The sequence below is a fragment of the Sceloporus occidentalis genome, unplaced genomic scaffold, assembly GCF_023333645.1.
Source record: "Sceloporus occidentalis isolate IW3139 unplaced genomic scaffold, rSceOcc1.0.p SCAF_1, whole genome shotgun sequence".
NCBI classification, from domain to species: domain Eukaryota; kingdom Metazoa; phylum Chordata; class Lepidosauria; order Squamata; family Phrynosomatidae; genus Sceloporus; species Sceloporus occidentalis.
In genome coordinates, this window is record NW_028316981.1 from 160,182,634 (window position 1) to 160,205,121 (window position 22,488).

The 22,488-nt window shown below is 44.7% G+C and overlaps 1 protein-coding gene across 2 annotated transcripts in view; it reads right to left on the reverse strand.

The window, feature by feature from the left end:
• The window catches only part of RBMS2 (RNA binding motif single stranded interacting protein 2), a 97,229-nt gene that overhangs the window by 8,434 nt on the left and 66,307 nt on the right, over positions 1-22,488 (reverse strand). For both annotated transcript variants that reach the window (XM_089479202.1, XM_089479193.1), the window contains exons 2-13: positions 22,153-22,349; positions 17,653-17,711; positions 16,325-16,416; positions 14,754-14,911; positions 9,657-9,736; positions 5,833-5,942; positions 5,174-5,220; positions 4,924-5,017; positions 3,950-4,000; positions 3,541-3,651; positions 3,337-3,426; positions 2,026-2,112 (exon numbers count right to left, since the gene is read on the reverse strand). In XM_089479202.1, coding sequence (XP_089335328.1) covers positions 2,032-2,112; positions 3,337-3,426; positions 3,541-3,651; positions 3,950-4,000; positions 4,924-5,017; positions 5,174-5,220; positions 5,833-5,942; positions 9,657-9,736; positions 14,754-14,911; positions 16,325-16,416; positions 17,653-17,711; positions 22,153-22,325 — 1,146 coding nt within the window. In that variant the 5' untranslated portion in view covers positions 22,326-22,349 and the 3' untranslated portion in view covers positions 2,026-2,031. The remainder of the gene's footprint in view (positions 1-2,025; positions 2,113-3,336; positions 3,427-3,540; positions 3,652-3,949; positions 4,001-4,923; positions 5,018-5,173; positions 5,221-5,832; positions 5,943-9,656; positions 9,737-14,753; positions 14,912-16,324; positions 16,417-17,652; positions 17,712-22,152; positions 22,350-22,488) is intronic.

The window sequence follows — 22,488 nt, forward strand, 5'->3', positions numbered from 1 at the left end:
ATGGTGCCTTGAGGGACGCCCGAACTGAGCTCCCTTTTGGCCGAACAACTGTCGCCAAGCAACACCATCTGGAACCTGCGCGAGAGATAAGACCAGAACCACTGCAAAGCAGTGCCTCCAGTTCCTAGTTCCCTCAAGTGCTCCAGAAGGATACCATGGTATATGGTATCGAAAGCCGCTGAGAGGTCCAAGAGCACCAACAGGGCCACACTTCCCCTGTCGACGTACAGACGGAGATCATCGACCAAGGCGACCAGGGCAGTTTCAACCCTGTATCCTGACCTGAAGCCAGTTTGAAATGGATCAAGATAATCGGTGTCATCCAAGACTGCTTGGAGCTGGTCTGCAACTGCCCTCTCGATCACCTTACCCAGAAAGGGGAGTAGATACTGGTCGGTAATTGTTTTTGTCCAGGGGATCTAGCGAAGGTTTCTTTAGAATGGGTTTTACCACTGCTAATTTCAGACTAGATGGAAAACAACCTTTCCTGAAGGAGGCATTAATTATAGATTGTAACAACTTCAGAGTTGCCTCACCTCCCTGGATGACCAGCCAAGGTGGACAGGGATCGAGAGAGCAGGTGGTCTTTTTTACCTTACCAAGCAGCTTGTCTACATCAGTACTCATAGACTGAAACTGATCCAAGATAACCTCATTAACGGAGTCACTAGACACTTCTCAGTCTAGAGCTGCCCAAAATTTCTGAGGACCAGTAGCACCCCTCTGTCAGAGCAAACCAAATAGAGACTTTGATGAGATTAACCAATTAACCATAGTAGTACAAACTTTTGCGGACTGGAGCCAGCTTCATCAGCTGCCTCAAATGTTACCCTCATTTGGCAGAAAAATAGATGATAGGTAGGTAGGTAGATAGACAGATAAAATGGATCAATGTAATTGAGAGAGAGAGTGACACACACATAGAACAACATTAAGCATTAAGGTGAAATCATGACAAAATGCAAACAGTCTACATTCTATGAGTATGTTACTTGGCAACTGGTCTTGGCTGTTGCCTATTTGCCTGCTTTAGATTATCGCTTACATCCCTGAAGAAGAGAGCTCTTATAAACACAATCCACCAAAGACCCACAACCACTGCCACCCCACTCTCTGACCTGGACTCTAAAAGGGGGCTACAAGCATGAGGGGAACTGTTGCCAGGATATATGGGGAAGTCTGTTAAGTGGGGTGTGGGGGGGAGGAGAAGGAGGAGAAAGGATAATGTGGGTGAGATGTGGTTAGGGGTGTGGCAATAGTTCCCGCTGAGATGCTACTTGGTAAGTCATTTTTATTCAGAAAAATAGCAGGTTAGGACTCAAGCCATGGGTTGCTGTCATGCAGCAGGCTAGTTGGCCCCTGCAGCACTCCTGCTGATGGGCTCAAGAGTAGCTAGGTATGGGAGATCCTCTTCACCCCCTCCTTAAATGGAGCACTTTTGGAGATTGGAACCCTGCAATCAAGCCAAGAACTCCCTCATGTCAAGCTCTTACCAGGCAGGACAGGGCTCCTCCTGGCGAGCCTGTAGTTCTTTCTTTTCACCTATGGCTGGGAGCAGTGGAATCACTGGACATTTACATGAGGTGCAGACCACACCAGATGACACCCCAGAAGAAGGGTGACACTTGAGGGGGCCCTCCTGCTGCTGCGGCAGAGGGGTGAGTGCACCCCTCATGGCTTTGTTGCTGGTCCAGCTCTCTCTCCAGGGGCAGTGGCAAGGATGGCAGGTGAGCAAGGCAGTGGTAGGGGGAATGTGGGGCAGCCTGCTTCCACCTCCCTGGCAGCCCCACATTACAATGGGTGTCACCAAGCCTGGTGACACCACTGGCTGAGAGCTGAGGCTGGGTGGGACAGAGAAAGAGAAAGGTGCTCGGGATCTCTCTTTTGGCGTTAGGCCACAGCACCATATTCCATCCCCATCCCTTCTGGAAATGTTCAAGAAATCCTGAATCTGCTACCCCAGAAGATAAATATTCCATCCTGCCCCCCACAATATGCCCCCTCCCTCTGCCTACTCAACCCTACCTGTTGTTACTTGTTGTACTGATACGGGTAGGCAGCATGATCTGATGGGGATTCCACTGTCACGTGGCTCTGCTGACCACTGTTCTCCTGTAATAAAATATTAATGGAAGAAATATGATAGCTGATGTTTCTTTTCCCCAACATGTCAACCCTACTGAGTTGCATGAGGTGAAGTCAGTCCATAACGTTGTAGAGAGACTGGACTCCATGGGTAAAATGACAATCCTACTGATGAGAGTTCCATATCTTGTGGTATTCCTTTCTCTGAAGTGCAGCTTAGGCAAGCCACTGTTTTGGACCACATATCCCAGAATTCCTCAGCCAGCATGGCTTAACTACACCAATTGTGGTGTAAAGACAGCTCACTAACAGAAGAGCCAATTACAGGATGTGACCGGGTCTCAAGTACCTTGTCATCAACCCCCACCCCATATACCCTGACCCCTTTCAATTTCCAATCTTGGTGCTGTTATGTAGCCTCCTCCCATTTGCCTTCCCTCAGCTGGCAATACAGTTATAGGGAGAAAAATAAACTTCTGGCATAATTTGTACTGTAGCAAGGCTTCTAGGACTTGCTCCCAAATGAGTCAGCACTCTTACTCCATTCAGAAACAGTCCTCTTACAGCTCCTGATGGAGAGGACAGGCATTTCACAAATGTTCTCTCCAGTCAGGATTGGAGTTAACAGTGCAAATTCTCTTTGTAAAAGGCCTGCTTTCTCAGTCAGGACTACTGGCTGTGGCTGCATCTACAATGCAAAAATAATGCAGCTTGACACCACTTCAACTGCCATGGCTCCAACATAGAGAATCCTGGAATTTGCAGTTTTTTGAGGCACCAGCACGCTTTGGCAGAAAAGACCTTGTAAACCCACAAATCCCAGGATTCCATAAGATGGAGTTACAGCACTTAATGTCTACATCATTATTTCCACAATGTAGGTACACCCTGAAAGACTGGAGATATCTCCATTCCCTGACTGAAGATAAAAGCAGGGATTCTTCCCTTCACTTTCTGGGGGGCTAGGTTTGGGTTTTTGGAAGAGCTTCAGAGGAAATCTCTTCAGACTGGACAGAGAATCTCCACTGGACAGATGTTGAACATCCATGGGCCAAAACCAATCTACAGTATTTCTGTTCTGTAAGCACATAAACCCATGTTACCAGTGCAGATCAAGGGTCCCTTCATGAGCAGGATGATCATCCCAGCTGATAATCACACTAGCCATGATACGTGTGCATACAATGAGATAAATCAGTGGCTGGCAAGTGACCACCAGTTTGAGCAGAATAAATGAAAGTGACTCCTTACCTCAACTGCAACACTAGAGGAAGGCACCGGTGTGTACTGGGGGATGTAGGCTCCTTGCATAGCTGCTGCTGCTGCTGCTGCTGGCATATACTAGGGAAGCGGAAGGAGAGCTAATGTCAAGAGTCTGCAGAGCACCTGAGTGGCAGCGGCGGCGGCGGCAGCGGAGGAGGAGGAGGAAAGGGAGTGGAGGAAGAATTTTCTTACCGTGCCAGCACTGCTGAGGGACAGATGGCCCAGCTGCTGGGTGAGGGGTCCCATCATGGAGGTGGGTTGGATGGAAATGGCATGATCCATGGCAGGTGTCAGCACAGTCCCCTGCTTGGCAAAAAGGGAGAGTATGTGTGAGCGCGAGGCACACATTGACACACACACAAAGAGAGAGAGAATGAATTAGAGACAAAATGGTAGGAATGTGGTAACAAAGGAAAATGGCCTCTAAAGGATAGTGAGTAGCTTATGATGGAGGAGACTGTGATACCAAACACAGATTCCCCCAAGATGTCTGTGCAGACAGAGGAGACACTCCCAGCTAAAAGACTCTCTTATTGTCACTTGCAAAAATGCCATGAGACAAGGGATCCAGGCTGGACAGTTTGGGAGGAAGGGGTCTCACCGTGGGCTGCATGAGGTACGACTGATGGTGCATCCAGGACGGGCTATGAACCTAGTCATAAGAAGAAATATTTATATAATACATTTCTCACATATTCTGTCAGCATTTCTTAATCCTCAAAAAGTCACTCCAACATTGAAGGCCATGTGGTCAATGTATGGATGAGACTGGACTGGAAACATGAATTCACAGTTCAAACTCCTAAGCATCAAAACAGATGCAACAGCAGTACACCAGTTTGGTTGAAGCAGGCTTCCCTGGTTCTCCAGACACTTTGGATTATAATTCCCATCATCCCTGAGTATTGGTCATGATAGGTGGGACTGACAGAATCAGAAGTCTCAAACAGGAGCATGAATACTACTGGAGGGAACTCACTGGGGCAAGAAGGGATGGTTTAAATGGAGAACATTCAAACATGAAATCAAGATTAAGGTGGGTCATATTTTCATAGTAACACTGGATGTGTTCTGAGGATAACTAAATTCTCATTGACTCAACCATTCATTTCATTCCATAATCTCAGCCTCTGCTCCCACTTTTCCTTTATCCAAGCTTCAGGTTCTGTTATCAGAATTCAGCTGATTAGGAAACTGTTCAGGGAGACAGCTACGAAATAAGCCTCACAAGCAGGGCACACATATAGTACCCACTCCCCTCCCCATGCCCATTTAGCTTTAAAAATCATACCCTTAACCTCCATTTTCCATGTCTGAGTTTAAACTAATGCATATACCATTACCATACCAAGTTGGCCCTCAGCCACAATGTTGTGTTTCAATATCTTAGACTGATTCTCAGTCAACAGAGCCACATTATTGCTCAGAATTTTCTGCATTTACACAGCCCACCCTAGACAAATACAATGATGCGGGATGTTTATTGCTGCTGCCCAATCTCCTTTCACATGGTGGCACAAGTCCAAGGTTGCCTCCATCAATATTTGGTACGGATGGATTGTGTGAGATACGTACCTGGTAAGAGGAAACAGGCGACGGGAGATAAGGGGAGAGCGCAGTCTGGGCAATCATCCTATTAGGAGCCAGGCTGTAGGGCGTTGTGTAGAATCTGCAGAGGTTGGGGGAGAAAATGTTCAAACCTCTTGCCAAGACTGAGAGAGGTCTGAATTAACATCCCCATCCCCAGAGGCTGGCATTCAGATATTATTCTGCCAAGTCCTTTGGGAATCATGAAGGCAAACCAAAGGTAAATTAGAGGACATACCCATTTTGTAGTGCTGTCGTGGGGTCATAGGTCAAGGTCATCCCGCCCTGCATGGAAATATTGTACAGTTTATATATGGACCCATGCATTTTCATTTTCTCCTCACCTTTTAGAACCCATCAGTAACTTCTTCTGTTCTTAGGGACACATTTTGAGTCTCGCCAGCTGGACCCTCAACTAGGCTGGCAGGCAAAACTGGCACAGCAGAGATGAGGAACTTCAGTGCACAAGTCAGGTATGAGCTATAATGATTCCTCAGCTGGCCCATCAGTTTCTGCCCAGGCCTCTCCACTTTCCCTTGCCTGGACAGTGAATGGAAGGAAAAGACTGATTCTCCAGTCTGCTCCAGGCAGAAATAAGCCCCTTTTCTGGCTCAGCAGTCAGAAAGGGAGGGGAAGCAGGGGGAAATGCCACAGCATGGACAATTGACTTTTTAACTTTCAGAATTACCCAGGCCAGAGTGGCCACTGGCTGGAAGATTCTGGGAATTTTAATCCAAAAAAGAACTTGTCCAAACTCTGGAATGTGCCTCCACCACCACCTCCAACTCACAGCTGTGAACTGGTTAAGGAAGCTGAGTTTAGAAGCATGTGCATATTCATGCAAACCTGCTTTCTGGCATATTTAGACCTCCTGTTCTCTCCTGCCCTTTTTCTTACCGTGTCACTTTCCCGTGGCCAGGCTCGTCCATTCTGCACATATTTGCCCTGATTCTGCCGTTTCTTCTGGCCACCATCAGCAAATTTGCAAAGCAACGGATCTGGGGGTGCTGCACAGGGAGAGAGAGTTAAGTTAGCACTGAGATGCTCTACTGATTTCACATCTGTATCCTCCCTTGTTCCTGTGATGTTTCCCAACTCTGAAGCTCTGCTAGCGTGCTTCTGTCCCAAGATAAAGGTCACTTCTTAACAGCTTAGCTGAGCCACCTCGCTGACCTGCCTGTTCTGAATGCCACTCCAAGATCCGTCCTAGCTCTGATCCTTGTTAATCTTCACCTCTGACACCAGCCTGCTGTATTGCTGCCTTTAGTCCTGAATATGTTAAGACTCACAACAAGGTAACCAAACTGTGCCTCTTTCACTAAACAAGTAATCCCTACTGCTCTGGCTGCTGGTTCTATGCTCCTTTCCTATTTAATGAGAGTTCCCTCACACCAATATAATTCCCCATGGCCTATAGACAACCTGCTTGTTTTTTCTCCTCCAGCTTCAAGACAAATAAAACATTCACAGTTGATAAATATCTGTGGAGTGGGCTATTAGCTAGGTACAAGGTGAACCAGTACACATGAGAAGCCCCAACATGGTATAGTCCTTATTAACACTATTGGCATTAAACTGAATAGATTGTCACTCTTAACACCAATGCCAGGCACACAGAACTTTCCTCATGAGAAACATCTACCTGTATCCACAAAGAAATGGGAGCTTTCAATATAAAACCAGACAGACACTCAGGCTTGTGAGATAGCCTATGTTTTGTTTGGTCCACAGTTAGTGCTTGCTTTAGCTGCTAGCCAACAGGAACACATTTCAATTTTTTTCTCACAGAAGGAAAAGAATACATAGTGCTCTTGTACACCTTCAATGACAGCCCACATGGGCCACTTGTCTACAGAACATTCATCTGGGATTTCCTCTCCTTCGATCAACATGCCAATCAGCCAGTTACTTCTTCTTGTTGATTGCTTTCAAGTCATTTTGCACTTATCATGATGCTGAGGCAAATCTATCACAGGGATTTCTTCACAAGATCAGGTCAGGAGGGTTGGCATTGCCTTCCTCTGAGGTTGAGACAAAGTATGACTTGCTCAAGGTCACTCAGTGGGTTTCCATGGCCAAGTGAAGATTTGAACCCTGGTCTCCGAGGGTCCAACATTGAAACTACAACTTTGTGCTGGCACAATCAGTTTACAAATTCAGTAAAATCTACTGGTGGTGGTACAAGCTCCTCTTGAAAGAAATGCCTTGTATATAAACAATACCATGCCATACAATGGACTAGGGGTCTGACTAGAAGTGATAGGTGTTAGTTATGCTTATTGTCTTTGTGCGTGTCCCATCATGTGTAAAACATCCATGTGATGGTACACATTAAATAAAAAGGGTGTGCAGAGAAAAGGAACTGAACCCTTCCAAAGACAAGGTTTTCTTCCTCACTTATAAAGTAACGTTAGTAGAAAAATACTGGATTACAAGTTCCAAAATCCCAGCATTTTTTGGAATACAACTCCCCAAACCTTCCAGCCAGCATGGTCACTGGCCATGTCGACTGGGGAATTCTGAGAGTTGTGAGTCCAAAACTGGGACCTCCCCAAGTTCTGCAAAATATTCTTTCTCTTCTTTTTATCTCAAGCACCAATGAAAACCAGAAAGTGTGAGAGTGATTGAAGCAGCAGAATATAACAGAGGTGGGTTGGGAATGACTATGGAAGCCCTATACAGCTAGGGTCCAGGTTACTTGAAGGACCACATCTCGCTTTATGAGTCCATTAGACTGCTAAGATGATCATCTGGCGTCCCTCGGGGTGCCATTCTGTCCCCCATGCTGTTTAACATTTACATGAAGCCGCTGGGTGAGATCATCCGGAGACATGGGGCGGGATGTTATCAGTACACTGATGACACCCAAATTTATTTCTCTATGTCTTGGACTGTTTCAGTGACCAAGGAGGGCATCTCCCCCCGAATGACTGCCTGAAGTCGGTAATGGATTGGATGAGGGAAAATAGACTTAAGCTGAATCCAAATAAAATGGAGGTACTCATGATAGGTAATCCCAATCCGGGTATGGAGATAAGTTCGCTAGTTCTAGATGGGGTTACACTTCCCCTGAAAGACTGCATCCGCAGCTTGGGGGTGCTCCTGGATTTGTCGCTTCAACTGTCTTCTCAGATTGATGCAACAGCCAGGAGTGCCTGCTATCAGTTTTGGCTGATACGCCAGTTGCGCCCCTACCTGGAGCAGCGGGACCTAGAAACGGTTGTACATGCTCTAGTAACCTCTCATCTTGATTTCTGCAATGCAATCTACATGGGGCAACCTTTGTGCCACGTCCGGAAGCTCCAATTGATACAAAACATGGCAGCCAGACTGGTCGCCGGAAAATCCCATTTTGACCATATTATACCTATTTTAAAATCACTACATTGGCTGCCTATTAGCTTCCGGGCACAGTACAAGGTGTTAGTTATCACCTATAAAGCCCTACATGGCCTGGGTCCAGTCTACTTGAAGGAACGCCTCCTCCCATACAATCCTTCCCGCACACTCCGATCCTCTGGGAAAAACCTCTTACAATCTAGAAAGACCAGACTGGTGGTGACCTCCCAGAGGGCCTTTTCTGTCACTGCTCCAAAAACTTGGAATGACCTGCCAGAAGAGATTCGTCAATTATCCTCATTCGAGGCTTTTAAAAAGGTGACAAAAACCTTTCTCTTCCAGCAGGCCTTCCCCGATTGATAATGTCCAGAACCAATTGAATCCCCCTCTTTTTATTATTTTTATTTGTGATTTGTTTTTTAACGTTGATGTATTGTTATGTTCTTTTTAAACATTTTTTACTGTTTAATTTTATAGTTGGGAGGGCGGGTTGGGTCGGGGTCTTGTGGGGCTTGTTGTTTTTATTGTTGTATATTGTATTCACTTTGCTGTTACCCGCCTCGATCCTCAAAGCGGAAGAGGCGGGATATAAATATATTATTATTGTTATTATTATCATCAGGAGAGGCCCTTCTCTCTGTCCCACCACCCTCTCAGGCTTGTTTGACAAGAACAAGGGTGAGGGCCTTCGCAGTGGCTGCTCCCAGGCTCTGAACTCTCTTCCCTAGAGAGGCCAGGATGGTCCCATCCCACCTCTCCTTTCTGCAGCAGGTAAAAACTGTGCCATCAGGCTTTTCAAACTGATGATGGATGGGCTTTTAAAATGTTATGCAATTCAGATGTTAAGGTTTGTAGTAGTTTTTAATACATTTTAATATTTTTAATGTGTAATGTTTTCAACTTTCGTAATTGTTTAATTGTTTTTTAAACTTTATATTTATACTGTTTAATGCTTTTGCACTGTTTTAAAATTATAGTTTTAAATTTGTTGCTAGCTGCCCTGAGTCTCTATATTGGGAGAAAGATGGGCTATAAATAAATTAAAAATAGCAACAATAATAGAAAGCCACCAAAGCTATCTCTTCTCCAGAGACTGCTGCCCAGCTGGCTTCTATGCAGCTTTGAAGCTGGCAGGGCCACTTTGTCTTCTGTCAGAGATGGGTTCCACTGATGGGTCTTCTGCTCCAATCACCACAGCCATTTCACCTCTATCATCATGCCATGACTACCATCTATGCCAGCTGTTACTCTGGCCAAGACAATCACATAGGAAAAGCTATCTTACATGACTCTAACATGTAAAAACTGTGTTCACCTACCATCATGCTCTATATATTCTACTACAGCCTTTGTTTTGTATGCCATTCTCCTTCCTTGCTCACCTGGTACCCCTGGGGGTGTTTTGATATATTTGCCATTGAAATGGGTGATGATCGCTTCACACTTTTCCGTAGATTCCATTCTGAGGAAGAAATGAAAAGAAACCATCAGGGAAGATGTAGTCATGAGCGTGTGAAATCTTTTCAGTGATGGGTATCAACTTAAAACAAGTTTATAAACCACCTGCTCTTTATTGCCTTAAAGTATGGGGCATAGTTGTTGAAAATGCAGTAGATTGTTGGCAAGCCTGTAAATGTTGGCACCCCTAGAAGATAGAATACTACTTAGTACCCACAAATCAGCTGTCACCCTCTCCCTTATGTTCAAGAACTTGAATTTTTAATGTGATTCTGAGGGAAGTAGGCACACATGACTTCCTCAGAACTTAATCCATAAACAAAATTCAACAGGCCTTTGGCCACAGATTGGAAAAGTCATGTAGATAACTAACTCTCAGGTAACATTCCCATGCAATGACTTTTAAAACTGAATCTAGGAGTGCAAAATCTAACATTATGACAAACCTGGGAAATATAAAGAACAATGGACCATTCAGTTTTGCCATCTAACATTTGTCAAACCACCTATGGTAAGTCACCCTCAATTCCAGATGATCAGATTCCAGTACTGCAAAGAGTTCTCAAGAATGCTGGCCACTGTTTACACACTGTCAGGCTAGCATGCATTACTCTCCAATTATCATTTCCCTCTTTAAAGGGCCACTGCACAGGCATTCCCAGCACCAGGGAGAAAATAACTGACAGCTGCTGCATGTGGCAGTGGGAAGGGGAAGGAGGAAGAGTGGCTCAGTCAAATGGGGAATATGAGCCTCTATCCCTCCCCAGCAATCCTTCGTTTTAACTTTATTCTTATTACATCAGGAACAATAAAGCCTAGTCCAGTTAACCCTTATTATCCTATCATTCCTACTTCTCCTTTCAGAAATGACATAGCAGCAGTTCTCAATCCCCTCCCTCAATATGAGGTGATGATGAGAGAATGTTCCAGTGGAGCAGGAAAAAAAGGAACCAGGCTTTATCCAGTAAGAGATGGAAACCTGGTAGAGGGGCATTCTAGGACAAAGCAGGATGTAGCTTCTACTACCACCATTGTTTTTGTTGTGTGCCTTCAAGTATTTTCCAACTTACAGAGACCCTAAGGCATACCTATCACAGTGTTTTCTTGGCAGAGTTTATTCAGAAGGGGTTTGCCCTCCAAGGTTGACAACTTGAATTGCCCAAGGTCACCCAGTGGGTTTCCATGGCTAAGCAGAGATTTGAACCCTGGTCTCTCAGTGTCCTAGTCCAACATTTAAACCACTACACCAAGCTACTAGCACACAAAGATGAGCCTGTGGAATTCATGTGGCTGTTCACCCACATGCCACAGCATTCAAACGTCATCCTGGCCTTGGGATATGTAAATCCTAAAGTATTTCTACAACCTGGCAAATACGGGCCAGTGAGATTGGATAATTTTCAGGAAAATAATGGGTATGACCTGGAGCAGCCTTTTTCTTTTGCTCTGTGTGTGTGTGTTGTGTGCCTTCAAGTCATTTCCAACTTATGGCAACCCTAAGGTGACCCTATAATGGGGTTTTCTTGGCAAGTTTCTTCAGAGGGGGTTTGCCATTGCCATCCTCTGAGGTTGAGAGAGTGTGACTTGCCCAAGGTCACCCAGTGGGTTTACGTGGCCAAGCTGTGATTCAAACCCTAGTCTCCCAAGTCCAATATCCAAACCACAATACTTTGCTGGCTCTATATGAGGTAGAAAGACAAAGGTCCTCAATGCCTTTCATAAAAATTTTCAAGGTTTGCCATCTCTAACTGTGCTCCTTATTTTATTTTAATTTAATGCCGCCTTTCTCCCAGAAAGGGACCCAAGGTGGTTCACAAGATAAAAACATTTTAAAAACTTTACAATGTCTGTCACTGCTCCAAAAACTTGGAATGACCTGCCGGAAGAGATTCACCAATTATCCTCACTCAAGGCTTTTAAAGAGGCGACAAAAACCTTTCTCTTCCGGCAGGTCTTCCCCGATTGATAATGTCCAGAACCAATTGAATCCCCATCCTTTTATTATTTTTATTTGTGATTTGTTTTTTAACTTTGTTATGTACTTTTTAAACATTTTTTACTGTTTAATTTTATAGTTGGGAGGGAGGGTTGGGTCGGGGTTTTGTGGGGCTTGTTGTTTTTATTGTTGTATATTGTAAAAACTTTACAATGGGAATTTTAAAATAATTAAAATCAACTAGTTAAAGCAGTATAAAATTAACATAAAAACATAAAAAGTTATGTCCTACCCTAAGTAATTATTTTTGTTCATCCTCATTTAGGGCCAAGTCTTTTATGGTCCCATACTCAGACACTCCCAATTGCTAGCCTCATTGCTCCATCAGTGCTCTTGTTCACAACAGTTCTTCATAAATCTAACTAGATACTGTGGTCATCACATTGTTTTAGTACTGTGTGAATCAGGACCATCAAACTATGAATTTCTCCATCTGTGATGCATGCCAGCAACTTTGGTGTGTACTGAAAGGGGGTGGGTAGGAAAACTCACAACATCATGGATCAGATTCGCACAGTACATAACACTAAACCAGTGGTGAGCAAAGTGAGGCACTGAAAATGTTGTTTAACTACCATATTTTCCGGCATACAAGATGACTAAAATTGGGTCAAAAGTCGAGGGCCATCTTGTATGCTGGGTGCGCTCGCTCGGCCGCCGGCTTCTCAGGCCTCCGGAGGCCTGGGGAGCCAGCAGCCTCGCGCCGGCTTCTAAGGGGCCTTCGGAAGCCCCTTAGAAGCCGGCGTGCGCGTGCACGGACGGCTGCTGGCTTCCGAGGAAAAGGGTTATCCTTATACGGTGAGTATATCCTAAACGCTATTTTTTTATAATAAAAGTTGGAGGTCATCTTATACGCCCAGTCGTCTTATATGCCAGAAAATACGGTATATTTCCAGTGGTGAGGGATGCACTCCAACAACACAAGTTGCTAATTCCTACCCTAAAGATTCCTAAGCACCAAGAGAAATGGCTTTGAAGGCATGGGGGGAGGGTACTAGTTTAGGAAGCTGATCCTCTTGCTGAACATAAAAACATCTCTATGCAAAGGGATCTTGTAGCACCTTGGAGACTAATGGAGCAAAGGACATTGCAGCATAAGCTTTTGTTACAAATTCTTTTGCTCAGTCAAAAGTGCTACAAGATTCCTTAGCATACTGATATTCCAGATTAACATGGCAATGTCTCTGAAAAATAACATCCATACCAAACTTGCAAAGGTTAGAAAAACTCAAATAGTTGCATTTTCTGGGTTGTTCCTAACTTCCTATAATCCACTAAGGCCTGTGATATACAGTGCGCCCGCACCATACACGGGCTTGCCTTACACGGATTTGAGCTTACGCATAAGGCAAGCCACAGTGGACAAAATGGTGCAGGCGCCACAGGCATGGAAACGCACCACCATAGAAAATAATGGGATTTAACCATACGTGGTTTTTCCAGTACCGTGTGTGTGTGTCCCAGAACGGATTTGCCGCATATAGGAAGGGGCCACTATATGTTAAAATGCAACCTCCTCTCTGCACCAAGAACAGGGGTATTTCATATTTTTAAAATATGAGTGGATGGTGGTGGTAGGGTAATCTTACTCAACTATGCATGCCAGTGGTGTCTACACAGGAGGAGGCAAGACTTAGGGAGGGAGAAACATGGTGGCCTATCCAGATCCCACTTCCTTCACCTACTCTAGAGTCCACAGTGTATGTGTTTGATGGTGGGTGGCCAAGGCAGAAAAAGGATTCTGTAGGTGTACTGTCCATATAGTTGGTCAACAGTCTACCTTCCTGAGCTAGCCAGGGTGGTCTTGGGATTAGCGTTGTGAGTCCACTTGGCTTGTTGGTTTGGGGCACTTTGACATTCATGCTGAGATGTCCATCATGAGAGGCTCAGGAATTCATGTTGTCCATGACGATCATGGGTCTGATCCACGTGGTATTTGACCCTGTTCCTATGCTGGGCGTATTCTAGACCTAGCTTTCTATGTTAATTGGGGTGTCCTACATGAGGCTGCCTTTGAAGAATGGTCAGAAACTTGAGCTGGTCTGAAAAGCTGCAGCCAGACTGTTGACTGAGGCTAGTTATAGGGAATACACAACTCCCTTGTTACTACAGCTCCCCTGGCTATCAGTCTGTTTCTGGGCATAATTCCAAATACTGGTTATGGCCTATAAAGCCCTATATGGATTGAATCCAAGTTATCTGGTGGTTCATATTGTCCTATATGACCCTTCTAGGTTTTGAAAGCTTCAGGGGAAGTCTCTCTCTCTCTCTTTCACTACTCCCACTGGCATGAATACTGGAGAGGGCCTTCTCAGCAACTGCTCTTTGACTCTGAAACTTCATTTACAGAGAGACTAGATGAGCATCCTCCACAGTGGCCTTCTGGAAGTAAGGAATGGTGGTTTCTTGTTTCTACAGGCTTTTGGGAACTGATTTTTATAGGGAAACAGCCCTAAATAATGTGCAGTAGTGGCTGGGTTTCTTGCTTTTTAATAGATATGTCTTAAAATTGCTTTAACTCTATTGATATAATAATTACCTGTTAACATTTGTATATTTTTAATGTTGCACTTTTAGCTCTTTTTGTTTTAATCTTTAAAGGGCTGCCCTGAGTTCCAGGGCTGAGAAACAGCAATAAATGAATCAGTCAATCACTTGCAAGCTTGCCATGCCTAAGGAAGGATTTTGTCCAAGCAAGTGTTTGTGTAAAAGCCCTTGTGGAACCACATGCTTATAGAAATGGGTTTAGGCCAAGACTCTCATTCATGTGAGGGCTGCAGGTCAATGCATGGACAAGTATGTGTGGATTTCTGTGAGAACATAGCACCTTACCAACAGAGGGGGAAAATGAATGTGCAGTGATCTGAGAAGGAAATGAACATTAGGCAGCACAAATGTCCAAGCTACCACCATGGTGTCAGGATAATCATGCATAAAAATGCATACACTGTTTAGGACTGAAGCACAAGGCAGTGTGCCACTGAACAAGGAAAGCTATCCTACCCTGCTTGCCTTCCTTCCTCACCTGGCAAAGCCCACTCCCCGGCTGGTGCCGCTGGCATCGCGCAGGATGCGTGTGGAGATGACTTGTCCAAATGGCTTCAGCATCGACTCCAGTTCAGCCTCGTCCATGCCCAAAGGCAGGTTTGACAGGTAGAGGTTGGTAGGATCCTGTTCCTGTTGCTATGGAAACAAGGAAGTCAGGCTGTTGCTTAGCAATAGTCCATCCCATCCCTTGGGACTCATTCCTTTCAAACTGTCCCTTCTTTCCCTGAATTCATAGCCTCTCTCTGCTCACACTTGCCATATCCCAACCTCTGTGCATAATAAAGGCTCTCAGTACAGGTGGAGAACTAAACAATGAGAAGTCAGTTTACAAGCACCTACAGTGCTTGGGGCAACCTTACTGAAAAACCAAGGGTTGGGATACCAAAGGAAAAGCTGAGGCTTGGAAGCACTGAAAGGACCTGGGATTTCAAAACGGATGTGAAGAATGCGCAAACACCAGTGTTTTCCACAGTATGCACAGAGTATGCATAATGCATGCATATTTGTGCATGCATTCTGAAATGCCAAGGTGTCCAAATAGGTATACAAAGATGTTTAAAGACACAGGTGCATGCATGTACTGTTATGTATTTGCTGTGGGAAGCACTAGCAGAACACCAGTATGAAACATGAGCTGCGTAAAATGTGCAGCTTCTCTTAGACTCAAAAAAATGTAGAGGCCTTTACAAATGGCCTGGACAGATCCAAAATAACAACAACATCTTCTCCAATGGAGACAGCCAATGAGGGAGACATCTTTTCCTTGTGTATCTACTGGTTTGAGCCCCTGAGGGCTCTCCCTGCTAGCTTGATTTAACTACCAAAATCATGAAATGGTTGAGACATCTGATATACAGTCCAATAGATACATATTTGTTCTGCATGCAGAAGATCCAGCTTCAATTCCCGGCATCTCCAGGATAAAAAATGTTCTGGTAGCAGGTAAAAGGAAAGATCTCTGTCTGCCTGGAAAGTCGTAGTCAGTCAGAAGAGACAATACAAGGAGAGATACTCAAATCATCTGCCCTGGGATAAGGTCATCTGCCTGCTTTCCTCAGGGAAGTGCAAATCAAGGATAAGAGGTCTGATTCGCATCCAAGCTCTCAACATATCCCTAGGTAAACTGCTGTCCTTGGTTTGCTTGTAGCAAAATGGTTGCCTGAGACCATGGAGAGTCAAGGGCAAACCTGAGAAACACACCAAACACACAGGTTTGTGCTGAGTGCTCCTGGCAAGCAGAAGTGTCATCACAGCAAACCTGTATCAAGGGTGCCCTTTAAAGATTACAGCAGTATTGTGGAATGAACTCAAATAAAAACAGCTTCCATGACAGTGGTATAACATATAAAGGGCACAAAAATGTATTTGCAGATTGGCTCAGGGGAAGAGCTTGCCTGAGCTGGATGAAATTCCAGGGAACCTGCTGTTCCTATAGCTTGGTATTCTTAATCATGGGTTAAAAATGATTAGCCAAGGAGGAGGCTTCACCCCTTAGTTGAAGGAAGGGATGTCAGTCCCTGCTGGCAGATGCAGGAGTACACATCTTACCTTGGCCATCTGGGCCTGTACCCCACTGGCTTTGAGTGCTGTCACTGCCTTCTGAGCTGCTGTGGGGCTGTCAAAATCCACAAAGCCATACCCTGTAGGATTAAGGAGATAAAAGCTAGGCTGATAGTCCATGAGAACCCTGCTTATGCAGCAGAGGAATTGATTATATGGGGAACCCTTTTGTGCCACAACTCTCCATCTTTGGTCCTCCAGATGTTTTAGACTTCAGCTCCCAGAATCTATCGTCATTTGTGAAGGCTTTGGGGAGATAAAGTACAAAACAGCTGGAGGATCATAGAGTTTGGCACTATTCACCCTGCTTTTGTATGACCCACACTCTGTGCTCTAAAAGTTAACACATTTTCTTGAGCCCATCCTATAACAAATCATATTTTCAGGTCCCAGCACACCGTTTTTCACCTCTCCCCCCCTTTCTTTCTATTCTCTACAGCACTGCACCTTCTAGCACCCATCACGGCTAGTGTAAATTTTGAGGACCAATAGAGAGGGCCTAAATACCTTAAAGGCACCAGATCCCGTCTGATCTCAGAAGCTAAGCAGGGCCCACCCTAGTGAGTATCAACAAATACCAGGTGTTGTGGGCTACACCTCAGAGGAAGAAACCAGCAAACCCACCTCTAAATTTTCCTTGCCTAAGAAATCCCTAGGAAATCCATGGGGTTGCATAAGTCAACAGGCGACATGAAGGTACACACACAGAGAGACACTGAGCTAATGCTACCTGGCCAAGTAGCAAATACTGACAGGAAAGGGGATGAATGAGGGCCTGCCTCACTTGCATAGCATTTGAGCTGCTGCAGAGAGATTCCCTTTCCCCTCTCCAAGCCTTCACTCTGTGCGGGTGTTCCTCCCTCCTCGGCTCAGCAATGTCTGGCATGACAGGAATGCAACTCCCCACCCCACACAGGCACCGCCTGTGTGGGAGCACACAGATAACCCATCCCCATCTCCCAGACAGAACCCATCCTCTACCGGAAACTTGGCTCTAGATTCCAATTCTGATCCTCGCCTCTCTCACACCTTTGTTTAGTTTTCAAGATTTTGAAGCCCCTAAGATGACACTGCCACCAACCTATTAAAGAAAAGGTGACTTTGGATAAGAAGGGCTCTTAGTCACAGGCCCACAGAAGGTGATTTAAAACCATACATTAAAATACTCTGACTCCGAATGTTCCCATGTAAAAACATGAAGCAGACACCAGGCACCTGAGGAATGGTAACAAGCCTACACACCACCTCCCTCTTGTGTGTAGCTACAAGGTTATTTTCTCCCCTGGATCCAAAAGCATAACTTGGCTGGCACCTACCTTTGCATTTGTTGGTCGTTTTGTCCAGAATGGCCTTGGTGGAAACAATTTTGCCATATCTGAGAGCACAGAAAAAGCATAAGGGTCAGTGACAGAATTAAAGCAATTCCAATAGTAACTGAAGTTCACCAAATGCTTCCTGCTCTATGAGGCAATCCAGTAAACTTAAAAGCATCTAGTGGTTAGTAGCTAGAACTGTTGGTGCAAATTTGCATATATGTTGGATATATATCTCCCCAGCTAACTATACATTTCTAAAATGTGAAGTGCAATGTCTGCCATCTGACTGGAACTCATGTCTTTTACTCTGTTTACTCTTACTCTGAAAGCCAACATGGTGTAGTGGTTTGAGTGTTGGACCATGACTCTGAAGACTTGGTTTTGAATCCCCGCCCAGCCATGGAAATCCACTGGGTGACCTTGGTCAAGTCACACTCTCTCAGCCTTAAAGAAAGGCAAAGGCAAATTGCCTCTGAACAAACCTTGCCAAGAAACCTCCCAGATAGGGTCTCCTTAGGGTTGCCACAAGTCAAAAATGACTTGAAAGCACACAACAAGACCCTCACCCTATTCCATAAATTGGAAGAATAGAAAGAAATTCCACAGGTAATACTTCTTCCATCATCACATCTGAGTTCTGGGAACAGTTTCACTAAATATCTTACCTACTGTGTAACTGTTGAAAGCATAAGAGCCCAACCAGGGAATGGGAAAGATCATCCTCTCACTCCAAGGTGATGCCTTGATTACACTGTTTCATGTAGCAAACAAAGTAGTAGCTGGGTTTATCATTTGTCTTCCAATGAACATAAATGACAACTGAAATTGGTACATATATTGGCACAAGCAAGTGATTTACAAGCAATGATGCTACAGCCACACTTGGCCATGTGTGATCCTATGAATTTACAGACATAAAGCTTACTAGCAAATACAGTTGGTGTGCGCCATGAAAATCTTTCACTGGCATGTGGCAGACTCATTGAACTGGCTCTGTAGAGGGCACAAGCCTTGACAAAGATTGGTTTGTTGCATGACAAGAGACAGAATATGCAGGGACAACCCAGCAGGCACATCCAAACTCTATGCCCTGCACATCTGTAATCATAGAACTTACTATCTGGTGACAAATTCAAAAACATGATATTTGGTAGGAAGGAAGAAAAGGAAGAGGAAGAGGAGAGAAAAAAACCAAGCCCCTGATCCTTGTGGCTATAGAAAGAAGTTTTCTAAAAATCTATTAGTACTTAGAGAGATATCAGAAGCCAGAGACAGGCTTGGCAGGAGACAGGGCCTTAGTGTCCTACATGACTTCTTGTTCCTCCCTTGTGGCTGACAGATGCAGAATAAATTAGGCAGGATAATTTATATATGCTACTATAACCTGCATAATAAAAATTTTAGAATTTGGTGGGCAGGTGATGCTGTTGTTCTAACTCCTCACCAGATTTTGCGCAATATAATTCCAGGCATGAAGAATGCAGAGTTCAGATGATAGAATGTGAATGGAATGAAACATAAATGAATTTTATGTTTAGACCTGGGCCCTATGTCCAAGATATCTCATTATGTGCATATATGCAAATACAGGTATTCCAAAATCCAATAAATGAATAAATAAAAATCCAAAATTCAAAACACTTCTGGTCCCAAGCATTTCAGATAAGAGCCTGTATTAGCTATCCCTTCATGCTTTGAATAGTTAAATATTGTTCTTGTGAGGTACTTATCTGCTAGAACAAACTCTTCTGTCTAACATGGTATTGTACTCCTTAGTTCTTTCTCCCAAAGAGAAGCATTCCATTCGTGCATGATTTTATCAATTAACTAAAGGTGAATTATTATTATTATTATTATTATTATTATTATTAACCTTTATTTATAAAGCGCTGTAAATTTACACAGCGCTGTACATACAATCTTTTTAATTGGACGGTTCCCTGCCCTCAGGCTTACAATCTAAAAAGACACGACACAAAAGGAGAAGGGAGTGGTGGAGGGGAAGGGGCCTTTCTAGTAGGATAATACATATAAAATACATAGCAATACAGGAAATGATTCAGTAAAACAGACAACAAAGAAATATCAAATAGCAAGTGACAGTTATGCAATGCCTGGGAACGCTTCTCTGAACAGGATGGTTTCAACTCCTTTTTACTGAGGTGAAGCTCAGTTTTACACATGCTTATTCCAAAGTAATTTCTACTGAATTAAACAAGATATGTTCAGTCATTATAAACCGCCAGCATGAATAAAACGACTGAATCTTAGTTTGATGTTTCAAAATAAGTCTGACAGTCTTCCCGCTCTCTACAGCTGCTGAACCCTTCACAGTCCATCCCAGTTACCCTGCAACCCCACCTCCCATGCTTCCTGTTCACCTCAAGCAGGATTTCCTGCCTGGGGAAGGACAAGCCCAGGAAATCCAAGCGGTGCCAAGAACAACCAAGTTCTGGCGCCTCCCAGCCCAGGCTCAAGGGAGTCCAGCTGCAGGGTTTCAGAGTGGGACAGATCACAGGACTGAATGTGGTGCTGAGAACTCTGGCTTGAGGGATGGTGGGAGAAGAGGGGGAATTCCTACTCTGCAGATGTGGGAACTGACTGAGACACCCCAGGGGCACTGAGCACAACTGTTGAGAGAGAGAGAGAGAGAGAGAGATTGAGAGGGAGGAGGAGGGGAAGGCAACATCAGAAACAAACCAGCATTCCCAGCTCCCGGCCACTGCCAGGACTCAACTTCTGGACCTGTTCCCTTCCCCTCACCATATCTTCCTTCTGCTAGCAGCAGTTTGCAACTCTTGTCCAGGATCCCTTCCCTCACACTCAAAACGGATTCCTGGTTTTGAAGCAGGCCCGTTTTGTCAAGTGTGGCTTTGGGGAAGGATCCAGCATTCCTGGCTGGGGTGAGCTGAGGTGACAGAGGAACAGCCCCTTGCCTGCCCACCCTCCCTGGCCTCCTGGCTTTAAGCTCTATAGCCTGCCCCAGACTCATTTATACAAGGAATGGAGAAGTAGAATAGGGCAAACCCTGGCAGGTAGGAGACATAAAATAGACAAGCTTTCCCTATGTAAATACCAAAGCTTGGGAAAGGAAACTCTTCTGGCCACCATGGCTGCGGTATTCTGGGACCTGTAGTCCAAAAAAATAACTTCTCCAAGCTCTGGTGAATAGCAAATTATAGATTCTCTGTGTGTGTGTGTGTGTGTGTGTGTGTGTGTGTGTGTGTGTATACAGGCATCTATAGACTTTTAAATATTAATTTAAATATTGTTTTAATATTAACCTCTCCCCCAATAAACAATTCTCCTTCATTACTCCTTATCTAGGGTACAATTATCTTCACATCACCTCCATGGATCACACACAATATCAATGCCAAAAGAACATTTCTTGCCCTTCTGGGAAAGGATACCAACTAGACTGAGGTGTAGGGGCACTTACAAGAGCGCAGAACAGCTTTTATTGGAGTGGTCAACATAACTAAGAGCAGTGATGACAGGTAACACAGCTGCATGAGTGTCCAAAGACATCTTGTAATGTCAGAGTGATGGGGAGTTGCAAGCCTAGTCACCTTCCTTTCTGTGCATGTGCTCTCTTTCATCCTCCATCTGGAGGTCTGGCATCAGGCCCTGTTTTGCCAGCTCCACATACATGGCACTGGATCATAGGTATGGTGTAAGCCTCCTTGGAAAAAGATACAAAGATTTGGGAGGAGCTTGCCTTTCTCTCAGCTCTGATCTCTCCCCATGGAATTTTTTACTTGGGCCAAGAAGCTCAGAACCAACCCTACCAATCCATTGTCAAATTTGGCTCTAGTGGAGGATGAGGCAAAGTGAATCTCAAATTTATCAATCATAAATATGAGTTTTATGCTTTATGAATTTTAGTGGCCTTTCTCTCTCTCTCTCTCTCATATAATTTTATTTTATAGTCTGGTTTATATTTTGGTCTATGAGCATAAATAAATAGATGAAATGAAATGTGAAGAGGAAGCAAAAGCAGAATTAACATCGTTTTTGGTGGGGTTTTGGGGCTATGTGCCCATGTTCTAGAAGCCAGCATTTCTGACTTATGGTGACCCTAAGGTGAGCCTATCATGGGGTTTCCTGGCAAGATTTATTCAGAAGAAGTTTGCCATTACCTTCCCTTGAGGCTCTGAGCATGTGACTTGCCCAAGGTCACTGAATGGGTTTCATAGCCAAGAGGAGAATCAAACCCTGGTCTCCAGAGCTGTAGTCCAACACTCACACCACTAGGCCATGCTGGCTCTCATTTATAAACACGTTGGGATGCACAGCTGTTGCAGCATCATTTGATGTTATACCTTTCGTTACAACGAATGACAAAAGCATCACCCGGGAAAGCCCAAGGTTTCCATTCCAGCCAGGGGAAGGAGATGCATGTTATGTGCAGTAAGATATCTCCTTGGGCCCTTAATCTTTTGATTCCCACTATAACAGGAGCTCTCTCCTTGATGTCACTTTATCCCAGAGACTTACGGTTGACACAGCTTGACAAGGTCCTGGTCTGTGGTACCCGGGTGCAGGCCCCGGATATACAAATTTGTTTTGCTCAGCTGGTCCCCACCACCACCTCCACCGCCTGGCCCACTGCTGCTGCTGCTGCTGCTGCTGTTGTTGTTGCTGCTGCCACTGGGACTCGGGGGTGCCATCTGTTGGGCCACTGAGACATAAGGCTGTGGGGCAAACAGAGAAAAGAGTCTGTGGTGGGAAAGAGTAAAAAATGATGTTGTAATACTGCTAGCAGGAAAAGATTTCTAACCACAAGGCAGAAGCAAACTGAGATCTGTGGAATCCCATCCACTCTGCTCCTAC